The 25,300-nt window shown below is 42.8% G+C and overlaps 1 protein-coding gene across 2 annotated transcripts in view; it reads left to right on the top strand.

Annotated features, from left to right (window-relative positions):
* Window positions 1–25,300, top strand: part of LDAH (lipid droplet associated hydrolase) — a 129,191-nt gene that overhangs the window by 29,542 nt on the left and 74,349 nt on the right. For both annotated transcript variants that reach the window (XM_048499091.1, XM_048499090.1), the window contains exon 4: window positions 15,920–16,086. In XM_048499091.1, the coding sequence (XP_048355048.1) occupies window positions 15,920–16,086 (167 nt within the window). The remainder of the gene's footprint in view (window positions 1–15,919; window positions 16,087–25,300) is intronic.

Here is a 25,300-nt window from a genome sequence, read left to right as displayed (position 1 = left end):
AATTCAGGCCAGTGTTTCAAATCAAAGGTTGGACATTGAGCCAGCCCTCCCTCTCTATAATCCAAACAAAACAACCCAATTCTGGAACCTCAACGTTCAGTCTGAAGAAAAGGCCCTTGATAGCATACTTTCCTTTGTGTACTTGCTTTAGTAACATGTTTCTAGGAATATAGTTAACATTCCCCGATTTTATATTTTGGCAATCCTACGCATCTTAGCTGAGCAAGATGTCCTTGCATGGAGCCAGTGGTAATTCTTAGTCACTACTGAGTCCTGTTGTTTCCAGTTGGTTGCAGGAATGACTCACTTGGGTTGTATAGCTGAGCAGATTCCAGGTGATTCTTGAATGAATCCAGTCTGTAGCTGCTTTTGTAGACAGACAAATATACCATATATTTTAGCTGCGAGAAGACCATTATCTGATAATATTTTTGGCTGTTTGGTAGTTTTTGGAGCATAGTGGATCCTGGTATGTTTCTGTGACAGCAAACCTTCTGCTCTTTCTGACCAACAGTCTGGGAATGTGTTACTCAGGCCTGGGAAATAAAACAGTGTGGCAGTTGCCACAGCTAAAATAGTTGCTGATATAAGTATTCCACACATCGCCCATCATGCATAAAGCATATCATGTGAATTACCAAATCTCATGCAGAGTTAGCACACCAGCAACAGGTAGTTCAGATTTACAGTCCAGTGGCGTACGTACTCTACAAGTGAATGGGCTGGTTTGCATAGAAAATGCATTTATTGCAGTGGAACACAAGGGGAACACTTCCCCTGGCAATCATTGGGCCTTTCCCCACTTTTCCTGCTGCCGCTGTCGCTGCGCGCTGCTCTCAGCGCGCGGCATCCCTGGCGCGCATCCGGGTGTCCAAGGCACCGTTTTCGCCAGCGCCAGGGATGCCGCGCACTGAGGGGGCGCGAGAGCAGCAGCGTCGGGGCGGCAGCGCTGTTGCCGCCCCTGACGTGGGGAGTGCAGTGGGACCCCGCGCTACTTGCGGAGAGTAGCGCGGGGCTTAAGGTAAGTGGGGAAAGGGCCCCTGACTGCTACTGCCTTTGGCTGCTTCCGCCTTTCGAAGTCAAACAAGATGGTCTGTAACTTTCTGATTTGCCAACTTCCTTCCTCTCTTGTGTGTGGTCTTCTGAAACGACGTAGCTCACAGTTCTGAATTCTGGACAAGTCAACTCATTAATTTTCAGGGCCAATATTCAGGTTGCACAGGTATCCTCTTTGATGGCACCCCCTCTTTATCTTGTCTTCTGCCATTTTTCTGCCACTGTGTCCTCTGCCATTTTTCTTTTGGGCATTTTAAAAATAGTTGTTATACCTATTCAATACCACACTCAAATCACCAATGACAAAACTGACCACAAACCTCAACTAATCATATCTGTTCAAAAATAGAGTTTGAAGGGGCCAAACAGACCATTCTAGTCCAACCCCCTACTTAATGCAGGATCAACCTAAAGCATTCCTTCCAAGTATTTGTCCAGCCCCTGCTTGAAGACTTCTAGTGATGGGGATCTCACCACCTCCCTAGACAGCCAATGCCACTGCTAAACTACTCTTACTGTTAAAAAAATGTTTCCTAACATTTAGCCAGTACCTTTCCACACATAATTTATTCCTGTACTAGGATGGTCTGTTGCCAACTGGAAATGGAGGTTTTGCTGAGTATTTTATAATTACTTTCATTTAGCAGGAGAGTTTCTTTGAATTAAGCCAACAGTATTTACATGCCGTATGAGGCTATCGTGACATATATGTCTACAAGCCACTGTAGAAGTTTTTGCTTCAACCATCTTGAGAAAGATTAAGGTGAGGGAAAGAAAGGTCCAGGTCAAACAATGCAAATATATATTTGTGTGGTGTAATGGTTATGAGCAGGTGGTGGAGAACCAGGTTTGATTCCCCACTCTGCCACTTGAGCTGTGGAGGCTTATTTGGGGAACCAGATTAACTTGTGCACTCCACACATGCCAGCTAGGTGACCTTGGGTTAATTACAGTTCTTTGGAGCTCTCTCAGCCCCACCCACCTCACAGGGTGTTTGTTGGGGGGCGGGGAAGGGAAAGGAGATTGTAAGCCCGTTTCAGTCTCCGCACAGGAGAGAAAGGGGGGATATAAATCCAAATTCCTCCTCCTCTTCTTCTAAATACAGTTTGTTTAATTTAAAGACTGTTTTCACTAAGTGAGAAAGACAATCCAGTGTAGTCTTGTACATCCACATACATCTTTCTATGCTGATCCTGATGCTTTATATTCCCTACAGATTTTTTTGCGAACTTTACATTCTTCGGGCACATAAACAAATACTGTATTTTGGTTATGAAATGTCTAGTTTTAGATATTGTGCCCCATCCGTATGAAAAAAAAATGTTTTCACTATAAAATACAGAAGGCAAGCTTCCTGTTTATAACAATGATTCACTTTAAGCATTTCACAAGGTGTTCGTCAACAGTGAGGTATCCCACATCAATGGCTGTGAGGAGGAACTGGTTGTTTTCACAGTGTGGCAGGAACTGTATCAGCAGAGTTGCATTACCTATCTTGATGTTTCAGCTTCTACCACACCAATAGTTTGTCCGTCCCGAGGGTTCTTAAAAGGACACTTGAAAGCATGACTCCTCAGAATGAATCATTAATATAAAGATAAATAATAACTTTGAATTTTGCCATGTCTTGGAATCCTATTTCACTTTCATGTTGAATTTCATTACTGGATGTTTGTTTTAAGAAGGCAGCCAAACATTTTGTCCCCAATGTTCAAAACAAAGTGCACGAAGGCAAAACAGCCCAAGAGATGTCATAAGACTTGTACATTTCCCCCTTCTGAATCAACATTTATTTGGTATAATTTTTTCTTTCCCCAAGCAACCTGGCAAGATCATTTCAGTAGTACCACTGAAGACTGTAGGTCACCTAAACAGACAGAAATGTAAAATTTCTCAAAATTTCCAGTTTTTCCATCGGAAAATAGAACCAAGGTTCTGGGGGAGGGGTTTCCTCCAATTTTTTTCCAGGTTTTTTTTTCTAGCCCTTCACATGTGTGAAGATAGAAACCTGTATGTTGGGCCAATGTTGGTCAGTGTGACTTGATATTGTATACTTCGCCAGTGGTGGGATCCAAAAATTTTAGTAACAGGTTCCCATGGTGGTGGGATTCAAACTGTCGCGTAGCGCCAATGGGGCTTGGCCGGGCATTCCGGGGTGGGGCATTCCTGGGCGGGGCTGTGGCATGGACGCAGCCGCTGCATGGGTCCTTGGGCGGGAAACGAATGCACGCAGGCACAGGCTGCCATGCACGCCGGTGCACCTCCTGCTAGACTGCTTCAAGTTCTGTGCGCTACTGCTGAGAGGAGGGGCGTAACTAAGGCAAAAATCACGTGGCAAAATCACCAATTAGTAACCCCCTCTTGGCACACACAAATAATTAGTAACCTACTCTCGGGAACCTGTGAGAACCTGCTGGATCCCACCTCTGACTTTGACTGGCAATCATTCTTCAATTTCTTGGGCAAAGTCAATCTTTTCCAGCATTGCTGCCTTGAAATATTAGTTGAACCTGACAATATAAATTAAATTCAATGTTGGCAGGGACCAAGTGGGGCACATGGGAGAAAAAAAATCCTAACTTTCAAATATGCTCGGTAGGGTTTCAGATGGAGATCTTGGGGTTGAAGTGACTAGCTGAAAGAAAATGCTGCATTCGTGTGCAGAAACAGTGAATGAGGTAAGCTCGGGCCCTCTCTGCAGGGGCCAGGGAAGCGGCTGCACACTGGTATTAATAATACCGGTGGAGCCTCAGGGCAGTTCACCTGCTTCCATGCGGGCGGCCCTGGAGTGTCTGCAGCCCGCGGAGGCATCTTCACACAGAGGTGTGCCCTTTTAATTAAAAACTTACCTTCTCTTCCCTGTGCAGCTTCACAGGGAAGAGGGGACATGCCCCCATGGCCATGGCAACGCCTCAGGAGTTGGAGGGCAGGAGGTGTGTCCCCTCATCCCTGTGGAGCTGCGCAGGGAGAGAAGATAAGTTGAAAAGAAAAAAGGACACACCTAAAAGCGGTGCTTCCCACCCGGTGCTGTTCACTCGGCACCTGGTGCGAAGCGGTGTTTTTAGAAAAACTCGCTCTTTAGCGAGTTTCAAAAACACCATTTCCCCACCGGTTTTTTTGGGGGGAACACGGTGCTGCTTCGTTTTGGAGGCGGCAGCTGTGCGAAGTTCTACCCCCAACCAGTGTTTTTACTGGGCCCGCACTGGTGTTTTTGGCCCCTGCGGAGTGGGCCTTATCGTTGTCTTCAGTGAATTAGCAAAGTAAATAATACAGCAGAGATGTGAATGTGTTGTTTTGTAGAACTTCACTAGATAACAAATGAATTTACTCTAAATATAGGAACAGCTAACTCTATCTATGCAAGTGCTCAGTCTCGATGCCTGTGCAGTCTATCTGTGACTGTGTGTCTGTCTCTCCTCTTTTGCTGGAAGGACAGATCTTTCCAGAAGCTCATGTGATTCTAGACATGTGACTTCAGCAGTTAACTCTTGCTTGACTGAATGAAGCAGGCACTTGTAAAATCCTAACACTTAGTGAATTTAGATACATTAGAAAAAGGACTTGAAATAAAAAGTATAATATTGCAGAGCCATTATGTTGATATATGGTGCAGCTACATTTGGAATACTGTGTACAGTTCTGGTTGCTGTACTTCAAACAAGACACTACTGACAGCTAGTAGCAGGCTGAGAGGGAAGGAAGTACTAAATGACATCAGCTGTGCTTTGATTGTGTATTTGATTGTGTCTTCCTGCATTGCAGGGGGTTGGACTTGATGGCCCTTGGGGTCTCGTCCAACTCTTTGATTCTATGAATCACAGCAGTGGTTGGCAGCATCTAGCTGGCCAGCTGAAGTCATAGAAATGAATGTATGTGCATCTACAATATAGGGGTATGGTGGATGGAGGGGAGAAGTTTGCCTTCTGGCTAATGCAGGTCAACTGAGCACTCTGGATAATCAAATGCCATATAACAAAGCAGTTACTCTCCATTACAAGCCTTGTGCTAATGATAGATGATGCATTTCTTTTAGTTGAACAGGGACTTGGTTATATTCATCTGTGAAGGGAGTGGATAGGACTTTCCTAGATGGATTAGATGAGACAATAAATAAAACGAATTCCCACTGAACCTTGTATTCTAAAGTTGGATTCAAAAGCTAAAGCAGGGCAATAATTTATTTTTCTATTTATTCCCCCAGTTGACTCAAGTAATTCCTCTGTCAGGGTACACTCATAAAAGTGCCTGTCACATGAGGAAAGAGAGAATGGCCAGAACATTTCATTTTATTATTGCTTCAATAGCTGCAGGTGTTGTATTGCTTGGCTAGGTACCTACTTAGTATGTGATGGGCTGTGCGGTCTGGTTTCTAATCAAATAGATGAAATAAAGGAAGCGCAACTAACACCGCATTCAAACACTGATCTAGGCGAATGGATTTATTGTCTCTGGATGATTTCATAGGGCGCCTGTTCCCTATGAACTGTATACATATCCCATTCTTTATATCTCCTGTATCTTGAAGATGAGGACATCCTTCATAGCATTCCTTTGCTTACCTGTTTCAGTTAATTGGGCTTGCTCTCTATGTCAGTGAGGTATGAATGGGATGCTAAACAAGCATCGCAGGACTGTCCAGCGAAAAGGGCTACATGCATGGACCAGGGGCGTAATGCCCATTGGGCAAGGTGGGCAGCTGCCCAGGGCACCACCTTGGGGGGGGCATCAAAATGCAGGGTTTGTTTTTGGGTATTTTTAATGGTTTTCCATTTTTGGCCTGCAGGGAGCACAGTTTTTAGGCTAGCGGCACCAAAATTTGGTGCTGATGTCTAAAAATGCACCCCCTGCAGGCACCAATGTCCTGGTGCAAAAAAAAATTTGGTCGTAGTAGAGTGGCCGCCCATGGGGCGGGGGGGCATCCAACTCAGGTTTTGCCCAGGGCTACAGTTTGCCTCGTTACGCTCCTGGCATGGACTCCATGTGGTCTGTTTCATGTGCTCTTAGTGTATCTTGTATTCCAGCTGCTACTACAGACAAGGGCCGTGTCAACACAGTACGAGTGCACAGTGGCACAGCTAATGCCTGTTCAGGGTTATTGTCCAGTGACTTGCACCTGCTTAAAGGAACATGATTTTCCATAGACCAGCTTTGAATTGAATGCTGAATTGTAATGGCCAATTCAGAAAAATGCTGAAGAAACTTGCTATGAATTTTCAGTGTATTATATTTTTACTGTTCAGTTTTCTGCATGCTTGGTCTGGATAGTGTTCTAACATTGTCCGTCAAAAGTCTAAGACCAATGGCAAGCCTTGTACCATACAGCTGGAATTATAGAGGATATGCTGCATTTCTCCTGTCTAGCTAATAGAGCCTAGTATTCCCAAATTTTCAGTGCTTCCAGAAGATACAATAGTAGTATCCATCAAATACTCAGCTCTTGGTATAACTTATTTCCATGTGACAATTGGTCATTTTTAGACTTCAAATACAATATAAAATTAAAACATAAAACCATCTATAACGATTACAGTGTGAATGTAACCAGCAATGAAAAACTTCAGATTGAGTTATAACCCATTAAATGATAGTCTGTCTCATTAAAACCTGCTGATTATCATTATATCTAATTCTGAACCAAGCTACAGCGAGTGGATCGAAAAATCTACACTGAGGACAGGTAGGATTTTTCTGCAAACCTGAAGAAAGCCCTAGGTTTGCAGAAAAATATGAAATGTTAAAAAAAGTCTACATTGGGAGTTAGAAAAAACCCACAAATCATAAAAACAGCACCTGCTTCTTTAAGAAAAGTGTGCCCCTGAAATCTTGCAAGACTACATTATGAGATCATGGTAAGGGTTTTGCGGGTTTCTGGGCAGTCGACAATCAGCATTGTTGAGGATTCCAAGCCTTAGTTAATGTCATCATTGGGGAGATAGATACAGATTTGAAAAGGTAAAAGACAGCAGAAAAAAAAGCAGAAACAATAAGATGGGAAAGCTGAAGGTGGGAGAGGGGAATATAAAATTATTATTTTAGGAAAAGGGAAGAGGGGAGAAAGTTCAAGCTCTTTCAACAGGAGGTGAAAAGGAAAAGCAGGAGGGAGAATGAGGGCACCACCCCAAAGTCCCCACAATCCCCCTATTTTGATTTCCAATCTTTTGCACAACCATCTTACTGTTTATTTTATTTTTACAAAATTTATATCACTCCTTTCTGCCCTTATAAGGGCCAACAGGACAGCTAACAATTTAAAAGATAGATGATAAAATTACAGGGCCTGCATAACGGCTACTACATAACTACTTCTAACATGATTTTAATTTTGCTTTGCCACTTGAGTGGGCAGATTTGCCACTGAGCATCGCTTTGCCTCAGACATCTTCTCTCCACCCTTAGCCAGCCTTCCCACTCCCTCCCACTGCCATCCACGTCTTCCCCCTCGCCCCCTTCCATGTTGCCGGCTTCTTCAAGTGAAAGGAAAGAAACTCACTCAGGTTTAGCCAAAATACACCAACCTCTGCATTCTAGTGATATGTCGAGATAACAACATGTAACAGAGTGTTCTTTGAAATAACAAGTCTCTATGTGCTCCCGCAGCAGTAGCAGGGAATGGGGTGGGGTGAGAGAATATCAGCTATTGTACAATCTCCCCTTCTTTAGCAGTGTGTGGTTCAGCTTGATTTATTCATGGGGGAGGGATTATTTTTGGAACAGTAATATCGATAAAAGTGCAATTTAAAGACTAAGCCAGCAATTTTGACTGCCGAGTGTAATGAGATCTGTGCCTTTAAGAATAATTTCCTTTAAAAATAAATTGATGGGCGGAGTTAAGAGAACCAGGCCAGGAGAATTCTCTGCAGAAAAACTGCGTACCCAGGAGGGAGTGCCTCCTTGCGGGTACACAGAGAATTGTGAGAGCACATTGCAAGCCCCCTGCACAAAGAAGAGTCCTGAAATAAGCATTCCACGCATAATGAGACAATATTTTCATCAATATTTGAATGCAGCTGGATTGCCAGTAAAAAAAACTGATGGTCAAATAAGAATGGCAAGAGCTGAATTTGCAGCAAGTAAAGTAAGGCCTGTGGGCATTATTTCAGAATCCTGAGCAAATGTCAGTTTATTCATAGAGGATACTTTTACAAAAGGCTATTACTCCAATAAACATTAATGAATTGAATGTTTATATTGAAAGCCACAGCAATGTTTCCCAAAGGTTGGAGGGCCTTCTAAAGTCCAAGGGTTAATCTGAAACATCATACTTTTAGACTTTGTTCCCCGGTTTCTGTAGGGGTATAAAGCATTTATTGAACATTCGTTCATGCTTGTTTCTCTACATCCTTCCTTCCCTCTATGGCGTTCTACTGTTTACAGATAGAAATGAGCTGCAATTCAGTCACTAAATTTAAATGTTGGATAGAAACCGTATCTGCTTTCCATTAAAACTATGCAAGGGTTTGTCTCTTTTCTCAAGTGTGCCTGCATGCCCATTCACGAACCGCATGCGGCTTAACTAGCTAATATTTATGGCACGTTTACTACTCTGTGAGCCCAGAATGCCATAAACAATATAGCAGCTTTTCTGATTTTATTGAGAGTCTTATAATACTTGTAGACCCGAATGCCAAGATTGTCAAAATAAAAGTATGACTAATTGATGACTAAAAAGCTTATTGAAACACAGTTATCTTATTCAGAAAACACCTGTTCGTGTTCTTCTGGTTTAAGGGATTCTCTACCGCATATCTTATTGGAATGTCACTTTTATGAGATTCTGCTCTACTCCTCTTTTGACTGATTGGCCAGGATTATCTTTGTCTGAGGTAATGCCCTTTTAATTGAGTATCTGGGATCCTAAAGTAAACCTGGACATTTGCAAAAATTATTTCAGCCCTTATAGTACTTACGTAACAGATCTAAGCAGTTCTGATGCTCGAGATCTGAGTATCAAGGAGCAGCAGTGGCAAAGTGGTTAAGAGCAGGTGTACTCTAATCTGGAGGAACCAGGTTTGATTCCCCACTCTGCCACTTGAGCTGTGGAGGTTTATCTGGGAAATTCAGATTAGCCCGTACACTCCAACACACGAGGCTTATCTGGTCACAGGAGGTTTATCTGGTGAGCCAGATTGGCATATGCACTCCAACACATGCCAGCTGGGTGACCTTGGGCTAGTCTCAGTTCTTCAGAGCTCTCTCAGCCCCACCTACCTCACAGGGTGTTTGTTGTGAGGGGGGAAGGGCAAGGAGTTTGTAAGCCCCTTTGAGTCTCCTATAGGAGAGAAAGGGTGATATAAATCCTCTTCTTCTTCTTCTTCTTCTTCTTCTTCTTCTTCTTCTTCTTCTTCTTCTTCTTCTTCTTCTTCTTCGGGACAAGGGAAAGGAAAGGAATTATGCAGAACTGCTCAATCAATTAGTCTTGAGTGGAGTTGTCTTTCTAACTTCATATTTGTCTATAGCTTATTCTTTAGGCTAGATCAGTCACCTCCAGCTTGGCATCTGTGGCTGTGATGGTGCTTGCCAGTACGGTTCCTGGTTGTCAGTTCCCCGATCAGACAACAAACCACTTCCAAGTGTTCAAGGATTTTATTGACAGACATGCAAGGAACAAAGGAAGACGTTTCTGGCGAAAAGGCACCAAGCAGTGGATAATATAGAAAGCACACTCCCCACCCCCACATGGGAACAGAGAGTCAAAGAAAAGCCCAGCCTGGAGGCCCATCCCAGCAGATAGCTCCAAGACCAGACCGGGCAGATAGCAGTGCACCTGCAAAAGCGAAAGCCACCCCAGAAAGCTCCCCCTCCCAACAAAACCACCCTGACACTGGTGCCCTTATTCCACATAGCAAAGAGTCAGTCTTGGCTTTCTTCCACCTCATTCAACTAGTGCAGTGGTGGCGAACCTATGGCACGGGTGCCAGAGGTGGCACTCAGAGACCTTTCTATGGGCACATGCAAACAGAGCGCCCCCCCCCCACACATCTAGGCTGGCCTGGGCCATTGGGCTCGATTATTAGCATTAGACCTAAGACCTAGTTTTGGGGATGCAGATTAGATAACCCTGTTAAGCGCTGTTAAACCCCACTGATTTTCATGCAAAGGACTAAAGTGTGATCCTTTACCAGGGAGTAAGCTCAGTTGCTAGCAATGGGGCTTGCTTCTGAGTAAACCCTCCTAGGGTCGTGATTCACCCATTGGAAGAGCTGCACAGTTGCTTCAAAGCAAAGCACCAACTACCACTAACCTTACTCCTGAGTAATGCATGCCTTGGAGCCAACCGTTTTTTCTAAACTAAAACCTCAGTATTCGGATTAAATTGTTGTGTTGGCACTTTGCAATGAATAAGTGAGTTTGGGGTTGCAATTTGGGCACTCGGTCTCGAAAAGGTTCGCCATCACTGAACTAGTGTCTCTTTTCCTCTCCTGGAACTTCTTCCAGGTTTTGTGTGACATAGTTGTGCCTGAACTGAGCATCCCAGGCCAAGAGCCCCAAGGGCTTGTTCTTTCACCCTCGAGCTGGCACCCATGCCACCTGCAGAGGCCTAGCCTTGTAGGCAGGTTATGGCAACATACCTAATGACAGCAAAGGGAAAGTAAGCAACTTCCTCTGTCTCATCCCTTAAGGTGAAAGTGGGCTGTTCACTGTGGTTGCCTAGTGTGGCACACACACTAGTTGATGATTCTCATGCATCATCTTTCAAGGCTTTTGGAAGCTGCAGGGCAGACGCAGATTTGCGATTTAAAAAGACTGTAGTGACGAATCTCAAAGACAGAAAACCTGAGGAAAAATTGACAGGCCAAAATAGTCTGGCTTTTGCTGGTATTCTTTCCACTCTGGCACAATGTATATATTCTGTCAAGGAACTGTATCTCCATGAAGCACACTCCATTTAAAACGTTTTCAGGCAAGAAATGAAACGTTTCCTCCCTGGAGTTCCACACTGTTTCCCCCTTCCGAAAACATTTCCAAGCAGCCTTTTCTCTGTTTTATTTGAACCCCCTTTTCAACAGTTTTTTAGACTGAAATGCATCCAAGCTGACTTCTTTCCCTGTGCGGTCATATTTACAACATTTTATCTTTCCCACTGCGGTTTTCCATGCTTCTGTGCTGTCACCCAACAACCCCCTCGGCACTCAAAATTCCTTCCCTAAAGGAGAAGGGAAGCACATATACCAAATTCCACCGCTGCCGCCGTTCTTCTGTTTCCACTACAGGTCCCTTTCCTTTTTTGCCCATTGGAAAAATAATCAGCTTAGTCAATAGGTCTGGGGAAAACATAAATCCTCATCTTTCTTTGCAGGGGGATGGGGGTGGGGAGAGATAAATCCAAGCAAAAGCAGGATGGGGGAGCGGAGTTTGGGAAGAAGGAAAGCCAAGTAAATACTGCAGCTTGACTTGTTTAAATTGGTGGCAGGTTGAATAAGTCAGTTTCTGTTGTTGATCAGCTGCAGAATATGGGGGAAGTGTGGACAGAGGGGTTGAGAAGGAGGAATCGTCTTCCTCGCATACCCATAAATCGAAGAAGCAGGTCCTTCCCTTTAACAAAGGGAACTGAGGGGGGAGGGAATCACTACCACAGAAACTCTGGGTCTCAGGCAGTGGTGGGATCCAAAAATTTTAGTAACAGGTTCCCATGGTGGTGGGGTTCAAACTGTGGCGTAGCGCCAATGGGGCTGGGCTGGGCACGACATGGGCGTGGCCGGGCATTCTGGGGGTGGGGAATTCCTGGGCGGGGCTGGGGCAAGGATGCAGCCGCTGCGCTGGTCCTTGGGTGGGAAACTCCGGTGCACCTCCTGCTAGACTGCTTCAAGTTCTGCGCGCTACTGCTGAGAGAAGGGGCATAACTAAGGCAAAAATCACGTGGCAAAATCACCAATCAGTAACCCCCTCTCGGCACACACAAATAATTAGTAACCTAGTCTCGGGAACCTGTGAGAACCTGCTGGATCCCACCTCTGGTCTCAGGAGTCCAAGTTGGGGTGGGGGGAGAGAAGCAGGAGAGCGTGTACAAGTAAAGTAGCCTGAGGAGGAAGCTTGAGAAGTGGAAAGAGGGGGCCATGTTTCCTCCTCTCTCCACCTGCAACAGCCACAAGTTGGAGAGAAGAAGAACCTGGAAATGTTTGGAGAAGGTGAGTGTGGACAAACATCATAATGAAATATATTAAGCAACCTGTGTGGAATATGCCCATATTTCAACCTCTCAATAAATCACATTTGTATAAATTTAATTCTTATTATCCACAGTTTACTTTCGCCTCACTGGAAAATAAACATATTTTTGTGTTTAGTCATTGTTTTTAGTATTGGGTAGAAGACCAGACCAAAAAGAATGTTAAGGACATGCAAGGTACTAAGTGGGTTTTACCAAGGCACAGGACAGGGTACCTCAGAAAGTTCAGCGCCTCCTTCACAATTACCTTAGAGGTAACTAGAGGTAAACAATGCCAAGAACTGGTAGGCCTTTTTCAGGTGTGCTTAGTGGTGATATGATGGTGTGGTGGACAGTAATGTTCAATTAACTCCAAAGCCAATACATGCTGCCTTCCTGAAGTCAGTGGCATGGGATATTTTAGGTTGGGGTGGCAGGAGTGGGCACTATCATAGTGAATTATACTCAGTTTGGTAGTTCTTAAGTCATCTAGGCCTGGCTTACTGGAATGCCATTCTTGGAAGGCAATAGGCATTTGCATTAGCAGAAAAACTTGGCTAAATTTTGCATCACAGTTGATGAATGTATAATAAAACAATGTATTTGAGATATATTCCTATGTGAATGTTCTAAACTCTGACTGGCTATCTTTAAAAAAATAATAATTTGTATTTTCTCATGCATACAACAAACAAACAAAACATACCAACACAAAGAAAACGCAACAACTTTTTCAATCTCATCTTTGATTGAAAGTTATCTCTAGGTTCATGCATATGTAATTAAAAAGTTAATTCAATAGTTATTTCTTAAGTGTATTCTAATGATTATTGCCTATTTTAGGAGAATAGATTATGTAAAAGGACTGGTATTTTCTCAAAATCCAGCATTTTCTTCTGGAAACCTGTTCTACAACTGTGGTGGGAAAACTACCGGAAAGTCCTGACCCTTGTTTATTTAAGTTAATGGGAACATTATTAATTTATTCTTATTCCAAGAAACTTGGGGATGTACACATACTATCCAACTCAATGAATACACGTGCCCTCTTTTTTTTGTCCCAGTAACAATGTGAAGTGGATTAGTTTGAAATATTGTTATTGGCCCAAGGTCACCCAGTCAGTTTCACGGCTGACTGAATAGGCGCATTGTGACCTGGCTTCAGATTTTTAAAATGTGTTTTTAAAATTGTACTCCCAACTGTGTGGAACCTACATGGAACAGAGCCCACTTCAAAATTTGGTCTCAAATTTACGCTTAGTGTGACCTGAGAAAGGAAGAAAGCCTACATCCCTTACTTACAAGCTGCTTAAAGAACTACAAAACACAGCATTCAGACCCGTATTAAGGAACACAAAAGACACTGTCGGCTTAACCATCCTGAAAAATCTGCAGTTGCAGAACATGTGTTAAACAAAACTGGACATAATATTTTATTTGAGAACACTGAAATTCTGGACAAGTCAGAAGCTTACTATGTCGGACTGCACAGGGAGGCCATTGAAATTCACAAACACCAGGACAACTTCAATAAGAAAGAACAGACGTTAAAAATTAGCAAAGCCTGGCTCTTAAAAAATGGACTGATAACCCCACCTGCAATACAATGCACTCAACCACACCTTTGCATAGCAAGTTCCACCCAAATACTTAATGATTGGTTCCCCACCCTGGAACATGGACAATATAGCACACTAAACTTTCCCTTCTCACTTAGGCCGTTTCCCTTGCGACGGAGCGAAGTTCATGGCGGACCTGGAGGCGGTGAAAACGCCTTGATCTCCAGGGTCCGCCATTAAGCGCGATCGGGTAAGCAGCTGCAAGCGCAGCCGCTGCCGCTTCCTCGCGCCGCTCCACGCCCGGCCTGAAGCCGGGCGTTTCTCCAGAGCGCTTCCCAGTACGGCTCTTTTTGAAAGGAAACGCCGCTGTGAAGCCAGCGTACCCGAAGCGAACGGCAGCGGCTTCACGCCAGCCTCGCCCACCCGACACTTACCTTGTCCTCGGACCTCCGAACGCTGGCCGCCGAGGCCCGGGGACACGCCCTCCTGCCCTGCGCCACTGGAGCGAGGCGGCTGCGGGAACCAGGGCGATGTCCCAGACTCGGCTCGGGCGACTGAGGCCCGGGACATGTTGGCAACGACCAGCGGATTCGTCAGCAGGCGCTTGGCGCTCCGTGGTGCCGGGCTGCTCCAGCTAGTTCCCAGCGACCGTCCATGCGAGAGAAGTTGGTCCCATAAGCGTCATCGAGGTCGGGCCAGTCATAAACGCCCGACCCGGCCGTTTCCGCCTTCGTGTGGAAACGGCCAAAGACACAGTGTGAAACAGACTTTTCTCTGTGATACACCTCTGAAGATGCCAGCCACAGATGCAGGCGAAATGTTAGGAACAACATCCACCAGACCACGGCCACACAGCTCGGAAAACCCACCAGAATCAGTTGAATCTGGCCGTGAAAGCCTTCGACAATACACTGCTGGCTTATGTTTTATACCTAGCTTAGGGGGAAGTACTCAGCCTCGGTCATTCCCAACATAAGCAGTAGCCACAAAATCCGCTCTGAACATGATTCAGCTCCTCTGTAAGAATGATTAGGAATCTGGACAGAGTGCAATCAAATATAGGGATTGAATCCAGACTAAATTAGCCATTTCCAGTGATTTTACTGATGCCCCACCCTGGGGGTCTTCTATTCTCCCAGAGAAGCATTTCATGGAAGTGCAGATTCAGTATTAGTTGAACTCTTTCTCTGTTTATAAAATGCTGTCAAGTCTGGCCAGCTTATGGCAACTTTGTAGGGTTTTCAAGGCAAGAGAATTACAGAGGTGGTTTGCCATTGCCTGCCTCCGCATCATGATTCTGGTATTCCATGGTGGCTTCCCATCCAATTATTGTCCTTGCTTAGCTTCCTCTATGGTAGAGTTCTGTTATGGCAAGTGCTTTGCTTAGTTGTTGAACAGTCCTGATTAATACCCTATCCAATACTAGGAGATGTTCTTCTTCTGTAGAGGATTGTTCTTGCCCAGGAAGTATTATTCAGTTAGGTATGGTCCTATTTCTGCTAGCCCTCTGTTTTGTAGCCCCATATATTTAACAGGCAGAGGGTTCGATCCAGCCATCTTTTTCATTCAGTCTTGTCCAGTTTTCTTCCTTACTACAGCCCCCATTCCACATAATTTTGGTATGTGCAGGTCCCATGATCCACAGCATAGACTTTTGGGATGTTCAAAGGTGATCCTCCCTCCCATTTTAACTAGCAAAGAAGCTGGCTGGGTCATTCCCATAGGCTAGTTCCATATCTTCAAGATGGAAGGAGGAAAAGAGAGACTGACAAAAATGACAACTCAGTGACAACACTTAATTCTTCATCTGGTACTCCACTCTGATTGACTGTTTTTAGGCACTGCTGTAGCAAGATGAATTTGGTAAAAAGATGAGTCTGTAAATCAGAATGGATTTGTCTCTGCAGACGAGAATATTGCACAAACGTGGCATGGTTTCAATTTATGTTGTACATGTTCTATAAAGCGCTCTTCTGTTCTTTGCACTAATATTCCATCCTGTCATCAATCACTGGTGTATATATCAGGTATATGTATCCCTAAAGTAATTTTATGATATCTTTTGAAAAGTTATTTTAAAAAAACAGTAAGAAAGTAGAGAGAATGAAATGAGACTTCCATGTAAAGGACAATAAAATAAGTTTTGGGGTTATTTTAGAGGCAGATGTTCCAGAACTGGATATCTTCGGACTTGGTGGACAAATTGAACACAAACTGAACTTCCTCCGAAAGAATGTACCCCAAGACATGAAACTTGTGCTCATTGGCCACTCAATTGGTTGTTATATTGCTCTTGAAATGATGAAGCAAGCATCAGAATTGGAGGTATGTAAGAGACTACTAAATTTGCAAATAACCATTCTTTCCCATTTTTTTGTAGCTGTGATTTTATTGCATTCATTTGTGGGAGATGTTCGATTAACAGTTTTGTGCTGCTTCTAAATGTGTTTATTGCAAGCCTCTTGGTATTAGATGAGCATATGAAATTCAAACGTAAAGATAACAAGAATAAGGAATAAGGAAGGAGTGTCCCGTGCTGAGTTGTGAGAGTAATATGCATTTTTCAAAACCAGCCGGAGTCTCACGGCCCTTTGCAAACTAATACATTTTTACTCTAGAATAATTTATTCATGGTCATACATCTGCGGACTCCCACCCCTTTGCATGTCTATGGTCGAATCCCCATTACCATCTTAGCCAGGTTTCAGAACACAAACTAACCAGGTTTGAGGGAGGACCTCCCCATTGCTTGCGTGGCAGATTCCGTTTCTGATGCTCGTTCTCCCCGTTAATCCATGTTCCGGCAGGACCTGGTTGCAAGTGGCATAGACCCCATTAACATGGTTCAGAGCTGATCCGAGGGGAGGGATGAGGGTTGAAACCCTGACTCATTTCCCGCCCTGGAGTGTGACACGGAATTCGGGCAACCAATCAACGCTGCAATGCATGCACAGCCTTTCCTTAGTTTTGTTTCTGCTTTTGCGATCCGCCAGCAGAAGTGGACGCAAATATTAAACAGTCAAACGTGTAACTTTCAATCGTTAATGGTTTACACAGGTAACGATTAACTGTTTGCACAGTTAAACGTTAAAACTTTTACACGCTGGTTTTTTTGATCACGCCCCTACAATGTACGTTTCCGCAGTGGGAAAAGGTCCTGCCCCAACAAGGCATGCCAGCCAATCGGGAAACCGGTGAAGCGAGCTCACCTGGTAGTGGGGATTGCTAAGAGTTCTGCAACCGGGTGTGTCTGCTGTGTGCTCGCTGCGGTGGGGAGGGAGAAACTCTGATGAAGAGGACACGGTTTCACAACGAACAGGTTTGGATCTGCATGCAAATTTCAAGGGGGGATTCGACCTATGCTGCATCAGATGACAACGCCTATGTTTTTTATTGGCTGGGAACCCCCCCCCCCCCCCACCCCAAGGAACATGCATACTTTGCCTTGCTCTCATTTTTAGTCCAAAAACCTACCAGCAACTTCTGGAGGAACACACTGCAAATCTTCTAACATTTATGTCGTTCAATACCATTTATTTACCTCCTGCTCCGAGATGGATTTTCTTAACTGACACATTTCCTGTCCTCCCAAAGTTGCCTTATTTTTTTCCCCTGAAGATTAATTTTTTAAATAATAATTGAGGTTACAAATTTGGGGGGGTGATAAGGCATGCGCAAACCACGGTGCATGTTTTACAACAGTCTCCTACTTTGAAAGCTCAGCCATCCCAAAGTGTTCCTCTTCTGCTTCAAAACAAACAAACAGAATATTCTAGAGAACATAACATGGTTCTTCATTCATCATTCTTTTACTCAAGTAGAATTACCTGGTTTCAGTTATGCTGAGTTGTTTCCTTTCACCTGTGCATGCCGCTGGCAGAATAATGCTTTGTTGAATCCTTCGGTATGTTTGGGACACTTTGAGTAAGCACTGTATGTTTTAAGTTAACATATGACATGCTGCATTTAAGATGTGTTCAACAATAGAAAATATTTGTGTAAGCCAGATTGTTGTGCAACTTCTGTCACCTTGCCAACAATAAGTTAACTGTTGTGTTTTATGACATATGAAGTGTGATAATAAGAAACTTGTGTTTCCATCTCTTCTCTTATTTTTACTGGAATATTTTATTCCCAGTGGAGTTCAAGCACATATGTGTAGTTTAGTAGCTGAATCATTTGTGTGTGTGTGTTTGTACTTTCACTGTATTATTTTATTACAGGATTCCATTTTTTCCCCTTTGGTCTTAAATTCACTGTTTTCTTAAGAGGTTTTCATTGCCATGTTCCCTTGTTCAGAACTGAAATTTAATGTGCTGTATTTATTATTTTAGTAGCTCTCTCGGTTTTTATGATCGCTGTGCACCTATTAAAAAGGTCTATTTGGGGGAATTTTAAAACCTTATTGAAATCCACAATGACCATTGGGTAGACTCTTTAAAAGAAAACAATAGTCTGTTGCAGGTAAAAATAACAATACCAATTACAGACTCAGCATACGTATCTTGATATACATAGCCCTTACCCAAACCTAGGTGATCTTGACTGGTGTGTTGGATAATGTAGAGTTGGGTAGTGTAGTATAGTGTGTTCATGATGTTTGAAATTGTAAATATTTATTTACAATTTTACAAGGTCATGCAGCAGATTTCCATGGCAGAGTAGGGATTTGAGTATGGACCTCCCAACTTCCAATGTAAGCACTCGGGATTGCATGGTAATCATGCTCTCATAACCATGGTCATCAGTTATGACCCTGTGTGGATAGATTCTAATGTGTACTTTCCAGTGGTGTCATCTCTATACTTCAGTTTTGTGCAGTACATGTGGAACATGAAGATATTGGCAACTGTGCCCATAGATCTCTGTGCAAACGTAACATATCGATATCAGGTATGCTAAAACTATGGACGCAACGGACTATTGATAGTTCGGTTTTGTTAAATTGTTGTCACTAGTCATCTTTTGTGTATGTAAGTGTTTTCAGTTTTATTACGGCCATTAGGCCAGCAAATGTATGTAAGTGTTATGCGTTGGCATCACCATTAGGAAACTTACAGTTCAATTCTGCTATTGTTATTCCTCTTTTGTGCATGGAAGTTTTTTGTGTCTGCATCACTATTGGGAAGCTTACAGTTCTATCCTGTCCAGAGTTGCTCAGTGATTTCAATGCTTTTAGCATAGGATTGTGTGTCCAGTTGTTGCATGGAGACAATAGCCCTGGGCTTGGTTGTGGGATGTCTAAATTATTGAAATTGCTTAGATAAGTAATTGGGATTGAACTCAGTAGCATGATTTCTTCTATAGTTTGGGATGTTTTATCTCCTCCCATTTATTTATTTTTTTTTTACTTCCACAGACTTTAGATTTTTCACGCTGGATACTAAACTCATTATTAGGCTATTTGCAAAGCATTGGGTGATGTGCAGTCAGAAAGGAGGTACTCAACTAAAATAACCTATGTTTGGAGGCATCTTGAATTTTTCTGATAAATGGTTCTCATTCTCTGAATTATTACTATTAAATATATTTCTACATTAATCTGACTGGTTATATGGAAATATTTAAGTGGCAAAAGCTTTTTGATAGAAGATTACATTATGCTTTAATACTCTTCTTTGTGAGAATTTGTTCTGTGCATAAAAGCTGAACAGTTGATATCTGTTCTGCATAATTGGGCATATATAATATCCTCTCTTTTTGGTAAGATATATAGGAGTTATGTGTCTCCAACCAGAAAAACGTATTAGCTTATTAGCTTTATATAGCTGCCAAATTGCAGATTCCACTTTAAAAAATACCATCCCTTTAAAACTTTATCCTTTCACTTGTACAGAAATAAATTTCAACTATGCATACGTTTCTGTGATGCTTACATTTTTTTACAGAAACAGATAATATTTAAGTGTGAATTTCACTTATTTTTTTCAGTGAAGTATGAACTGAGAGATGTAGCAATGTTAATTAACACAATTAATTATTTTAGCTGCTGGGTAAAATGTATTAAAATGTATCAAGAAAGAGAGACCTGAATCCAAATCTGCTTTTTATTCCATCTGCTTCTTTCCCATTTTTAAGTAAATGATTTGGTATTGTGTCTTTGGGAGCTGCTATGCTAGATATGAAATTTAGAACCAGCAGATACATTTGGATGTGTCTATTATCACTGCCTGCTGCAGAACATGGATTTTTTTTTCTGTCTCTCTAGTCAGAACACTTTTTCTTCCCATGAAATTAATTTCATATTCAGATAAGTGATTGAAATAGTTGAAGAGGCACTTGAGGGGAGGAGTTAAATATTTCCTGTCCCATTGTCCTTTCCCTAATCTTCCCTCAGCTTTACAGCCCCACAGAGCATATAATTTAGTATCTCTTGTGTTTGCTTCTTTTAATTGGAGGAATCTTGAGTCTCATTTCATTTGACCTTCTAAATCAGAGCACACTCCTGGCAAAAGAATTTGATTTTCTTATGTGTTGTTGCACTTTGTGTGTATTAATTTGTACCCTGCTATTGTCTGCCGTGGGGACCCAAAACCACTGACAATAGTGTTCTCCCCTCCTGTACTTTATCGTCACATCAGCAATCTTGAGTGATTGACAAAAGGTCACTCAGTGATCTGCCATGGCAGAGGGGGAATTTGAACCCGGTTCGCTCAGATCCTGGTGTGGTGTTCTACCCACTACCCAATGCGAAGAGAAAATTTAGTTATCTGTTGTATTTCCCTGCATGGAATTTTGACCAGAGCTATTTGCAGAATCGAACCCATTGTGTTTTAATAAACACATTGTGCTGTATTTATTTTATTTGCATTTATTTTATTTACTGCCTTGGTAGCCTGCTTTTCCTCACTGAAACTCAAGATGCATTACACAGTTTAAGACAATTCAAGCAAATTCTATTAGACAGCCATCAAATAAAGTCATAAGACTAAGTTCACAAAATTAGAAACAATGCAAAAAGAGAGAGTATAATGTATGATATTTATGGTGAGCTATTAAAAGCCTGTAGGTTCCTTGCCAGGCAAACATCCACTGAGTCCATATGTCCTGCCTGCTTGTTTTCACCTAATCTGGGTAGCCCAGACTAGTCTGATCTTATGAGATCTCAGAAGCTAACCAGGGTTAGCCCTAGTTAGTGTTTCAATGGGAGAGCATCAAGGAATACCGGGTCTGCTATTGCAGAGGCAGGCAATGGCAAACCACCTATTCTCTCACCTTGAAAATGCTTGATGGCAAAACAAATGACTTGATGGCAGAACAAATATTTGGACTAGGCCTGCCCCAAAGTTATGCAGGATGGTGGATGGCATCAAATTACTTCATATTTCAACTTTGGCCCCTTCCGCACATGCAGAATAATGCACTTTCAATCTACTTTGAAGCTGGATTTTACTGTGCAGAATAGCAAAATCCACTTTCAGGCAATTGTGAAAGTGGATTGAATGTAAATTATTCTGCATTTGCAGAAGGGGCCTTTATATTCAAGGCTGGAGTTTGTGCATATATGAAAAACATGCTTGCTGTTCCCATTGTTCTTGCGTGACATCTATGCAATGGGCTTTTTCGTATTTGAAATTTACTGCACTGATTGTGGGAAATGGGGACTTCTGCATATACCTGTTAGTAATAGTGAGCCTAGTTGACTTTTGTTCCTCCAGAGGATTGCACCAGGGCAGGGGTGGAGTAAGGGGGATCTGCGTCTGGGGCACGCGTGCGCCCTGCACCCCTGCCACACCTTCACCCACCCCTGCCCCTCCATGCACTGGCCACACCCCAAACAGGTGCATGCCTGGGGTGTTGTGCCCCCCTTCCCCAGCCCCATTGGTGCTATGCCACTGCACCAGGGCTATGTTTGACTAGCGATTAAAAGAAAACCATGCTCCATGGTTGCCCTCGCCTCTTTGGCAGTGCCCCTGTACTTTTTAAGTGACCTGTACACTAAGTCATTTATTGACTGATTTCAGTGGGCCCATGCTAAGTTTTCCTCTCTGTCTTGGTACTGTTGTTGCTTGTGGCATGTAGAAATTTGATCAAAAATAAAATTCAGAAGAATGGATTACTCTGAAACAGGAAAAATGGCTTTGTTCGGTTGAAGTGGATAAAAGCAAAGAAATCAAGACTGCCTTTGTTTATAAGGATACAGTCACAATTCCTGTATTTCAGCAAAAGTTTGATCCTCTTAGCATTCAGACCAAGAAAAGAGTCTTTATCAGCCCAGTTTTACAGATATTTTATTCAGATGTAAATCTGAGTTTGTTCAGCAGAACTTCCTTCCAGGTAAATTTGCATCAGATTGCAACTGCTATGTACATTTGACCTGGGTTGAAAATCTGATTTTGACATAAAGAATTATTTCAAAAAAATAATGACAGGAAAGGAAAGTCGCTGAATGTTAAATACAAGTATCTGAAAAGAAAACAAAATTCTTCAGTGCAGAATTGCTGGAAATCCGAAAGACCAGACAATAAAAGAATTCTTGCACTATCTTTTAAGTGAGCATCCAGCCCCAGAGATTTGATGATAACATTATCAGTAGCATGGAAAAATAAGGGGAAGAGTATCTAAATAGCATGAGGTTTTTATTTTTCTGCTGATATGCAGTCCCATGGCATCAGTGATGTCACTATTACAATAATAAGTTTAGAGCAGAAAGCTTAACCCTTTGTTTGCTAGTATTATTTCTTAAATTTCTTGATCATCTTTCCAGCTGCTAGAGCACATTATAAAGGCAAACAACCACAAGATTGCCATCTGTGCCTTAACAGCATTGTAACAATAATCAGAAAATCGACTGAGATCAAAAGAGGTCTGCCCTCGTCCTTGCACCAGCAAAAAAAAGCTGATAGGATCAAATCAAACAGCTTCAAAACAGATCAGAAAGCAGTTTCTATATCTCTCCATAACTATCAGTCAGAGGATGTTCAGGAAAAAAAATGTTTTACATGCTGCAGCATAATGTAGTGGTTAAAACTGGTGGACTCTAATCTGGAGAGCCAGGTTTAATTCCTCACTCCTCCACAAGAGTGGCGGATTCCAATCCGGTGAACCAGGTTTGTTTTCCTGCTCCTTCACACAAAACCTGCTGGATGACCTGGGGCTACACAGTTCTCTCTGAACTCTCTCAGCCCCACCTACTTCAAAAGGTATCTGTTGTGGGAAGAAGAAGGGAAGGAGTTTGTAAGGTGCTGTGAAACTCCTTTCAGTTGAGAAAAGTGGGGTATAAATCCAGACTCCTCCTCCACCTCCTCTTCTTCTACTCCTCCAAATGATGAAAGAAAACAAGCACTGCTGTCTTTCGCATCTGTTCAACTATGACCCCTTCCACACATGCAGAATAATGCACTTTCAATCCACTTTCAATGCACTTTGCAGCTGGATTTTACTGTGCAGAATAGCAAAATCCACTTGCAAACAACTGTGAAAGTGGATTGAAAGTGCATTATTCTGCATGTGCGGAAGGGGCCTGAGACTCTTGGAGGGAGGCAGTGTCTGTATAATGTGATGAGTCTCGAAGTGCTTGTGAATGCTTGACACGAGTAAATTCCAGTTGAAACGGATGAAAACAAAAGCATTCTCCATGTTTGGAACATTCTTTTTAACTGTGTGTTCTCAGCCCACCTCAAAGCAATGAAAGCAACATATGGTACAATCCTAAACCATGTTATATCCTTCCACGTCCATTGAGGTCTATTGAGCTTAAGAGGGTTGAATTCTACCTAGGATTGCACTTTACATCCATAACTGTAGTGGCTCAGACTTCTGCTGTTGACTGCTGATGAACTAGCATTTTATTTCTAGGTGACTGAAGATGACTTTCAGCAGACGGAGGCAGATGTTATGGGCTGGGTCAGCAGTGGTTCACTTTTTGATTACTCTGTCTCCAGGCTACTCTCAAGAAATAAGTTTTTTTCCCCCTATTCCCTTCTCTTTAAAGAGTGCCAAGTTTGGACTTGATATTCTAAAGGGCCTAATTAAAACAGCTGGTATGAGAGCAAAGGCTCTAGTCGAACAAGCCCTTCCCTTAGAATAGGCATCTTATCAGGGGCCTAACAGGCTTAACAGAATATAAATCAAGGGCAATTAGATCATGATTTAGCAAATTAGTCAACAGGGAACCCTGGTCTTATTGATTCTGTTGGGATCTAGCTAATCCCCATTATCAATTCTTCAGGCATTACAAATGCTGTTAAGATATGTGGAAATGAGCACAGGTGGACGAGACTCCCAATAATTTCTGAAAACCTATTGGAGTTGGCAACTAGTTGCTAAACCTCACATTTGGGATAGTGCATGTGCTCCAAAAACTGTTTCCAAGCATAGTCTCCAATAGAGATAAATGAAAAGGATTAGTACCCCTAAAGACTAGTTACGGAGTCAGATTGCAGAAGTCCAGTGTGTTGTGCAGCAACATCGCGGAGTGTTGTATCCATCTGGGAAAGAGGGAGGAAAAAGGGGGTTGACCGTTTATTGAACCAAGGCAAAATAATTATGAAGGTGGAGCATATGATTAGGAAAAAAATATTTGGATGGATCTGCGGTTTATAAATATAAAGTTTTGCAAATTAAAGATTTGTAAATTAAAATATTTATGTATTTATTTTTCGAATTTTTACCCCACTTATCCCTAAGGGGCTCAGGGTGGCAATACATCATGAAACAACACATAATTAAAACACACTAAATGTCCTAAAACACTATAAAAACAACAAATACAATATAAAAACAGCTTAAAACAACCAAGCCCAGCGGAATAGCTCTGTCTTGCAGGCGCTGTGGAAACAACTCAAGTCCCGCAGGGCCCTGATCTCACTCGGGAGCACATTCCACCAGGTCGGTGCCAGGACAGAAAAGGCCCTGACCCTTGTTGAGGGCAGCCGGACAGGCACGTAGCTGCAATGGAGACATCTGGGACGGCTTGTCCTGGGCGCTGCCATTGCAATCATGTGGGGAGATGGGGGCATTTCGGGGGCGGGGAGGGTACATGCGGGCAGTTCATGCCTCGGGCGCAGTTTCCCCTCCATTCGTCACTGCAGCTGGACATTTTTCAGGCCAGGGATAACCAGGAGGGACCAGATCAGTGGTGGTGAACCTTTGGCACTCCAGATGTTATGGACTACAATTCCCATCAGCCCCTACAATTGGCCATGCTGGCAGGGGCTGATGGGAATTGTAGTCTGTAACATCTGGAGTGCCAAAGGTTCACCACCATGGGACCAGATTAATGACAAAAAGCCAGAAGGGAAAGAAAAATTGAGCTACCCCAAGCAACATGTCAGCAAACCAAAAAAAGGGGGAAAAGCTACGAGGTGACAGCTTTATTGTCATGTAAAGCCCCGACCTGTTTCTTTGTATAAACTTCATCAGGGAGATGAGAGGTCCTTTTTGTGAGCCTTTCCACAACAAAGAGGAATTGTGATTCCCCCACCTGCCACCTTGCATCTTCGCTTCTTAAAAAGGCACGGTGTTACGAAAATTGCAAAAATATTAGAGCACTTTGCTACCAAAAAGGAAGAGCACTTAGGTTCTTTTCTATAAACTC

This window comes from Sphaerodactylus townsendi, linkage group LG01 (genome assembly GCF_021028975.2).
Source record: "Sphaerodactylus townsendi isolate TG3544 linkage group LG01, MPM_Stown_v2.3, whole genome shotgun sequence".
Taxonomy (NCBI): domain Eukaryota; kingdom Metazoa; phylum Chordata; class Lepidosauria; order Squamata; family Sphaerodactylidae; genus Sphaerodactylus; species Sphaerodactylus townsendi.
The sequence above is the reverse complement of the archived record's forward strand: the minus strand, read 5'-3'. Positions and strand labels throughout refer to the sequence as shown.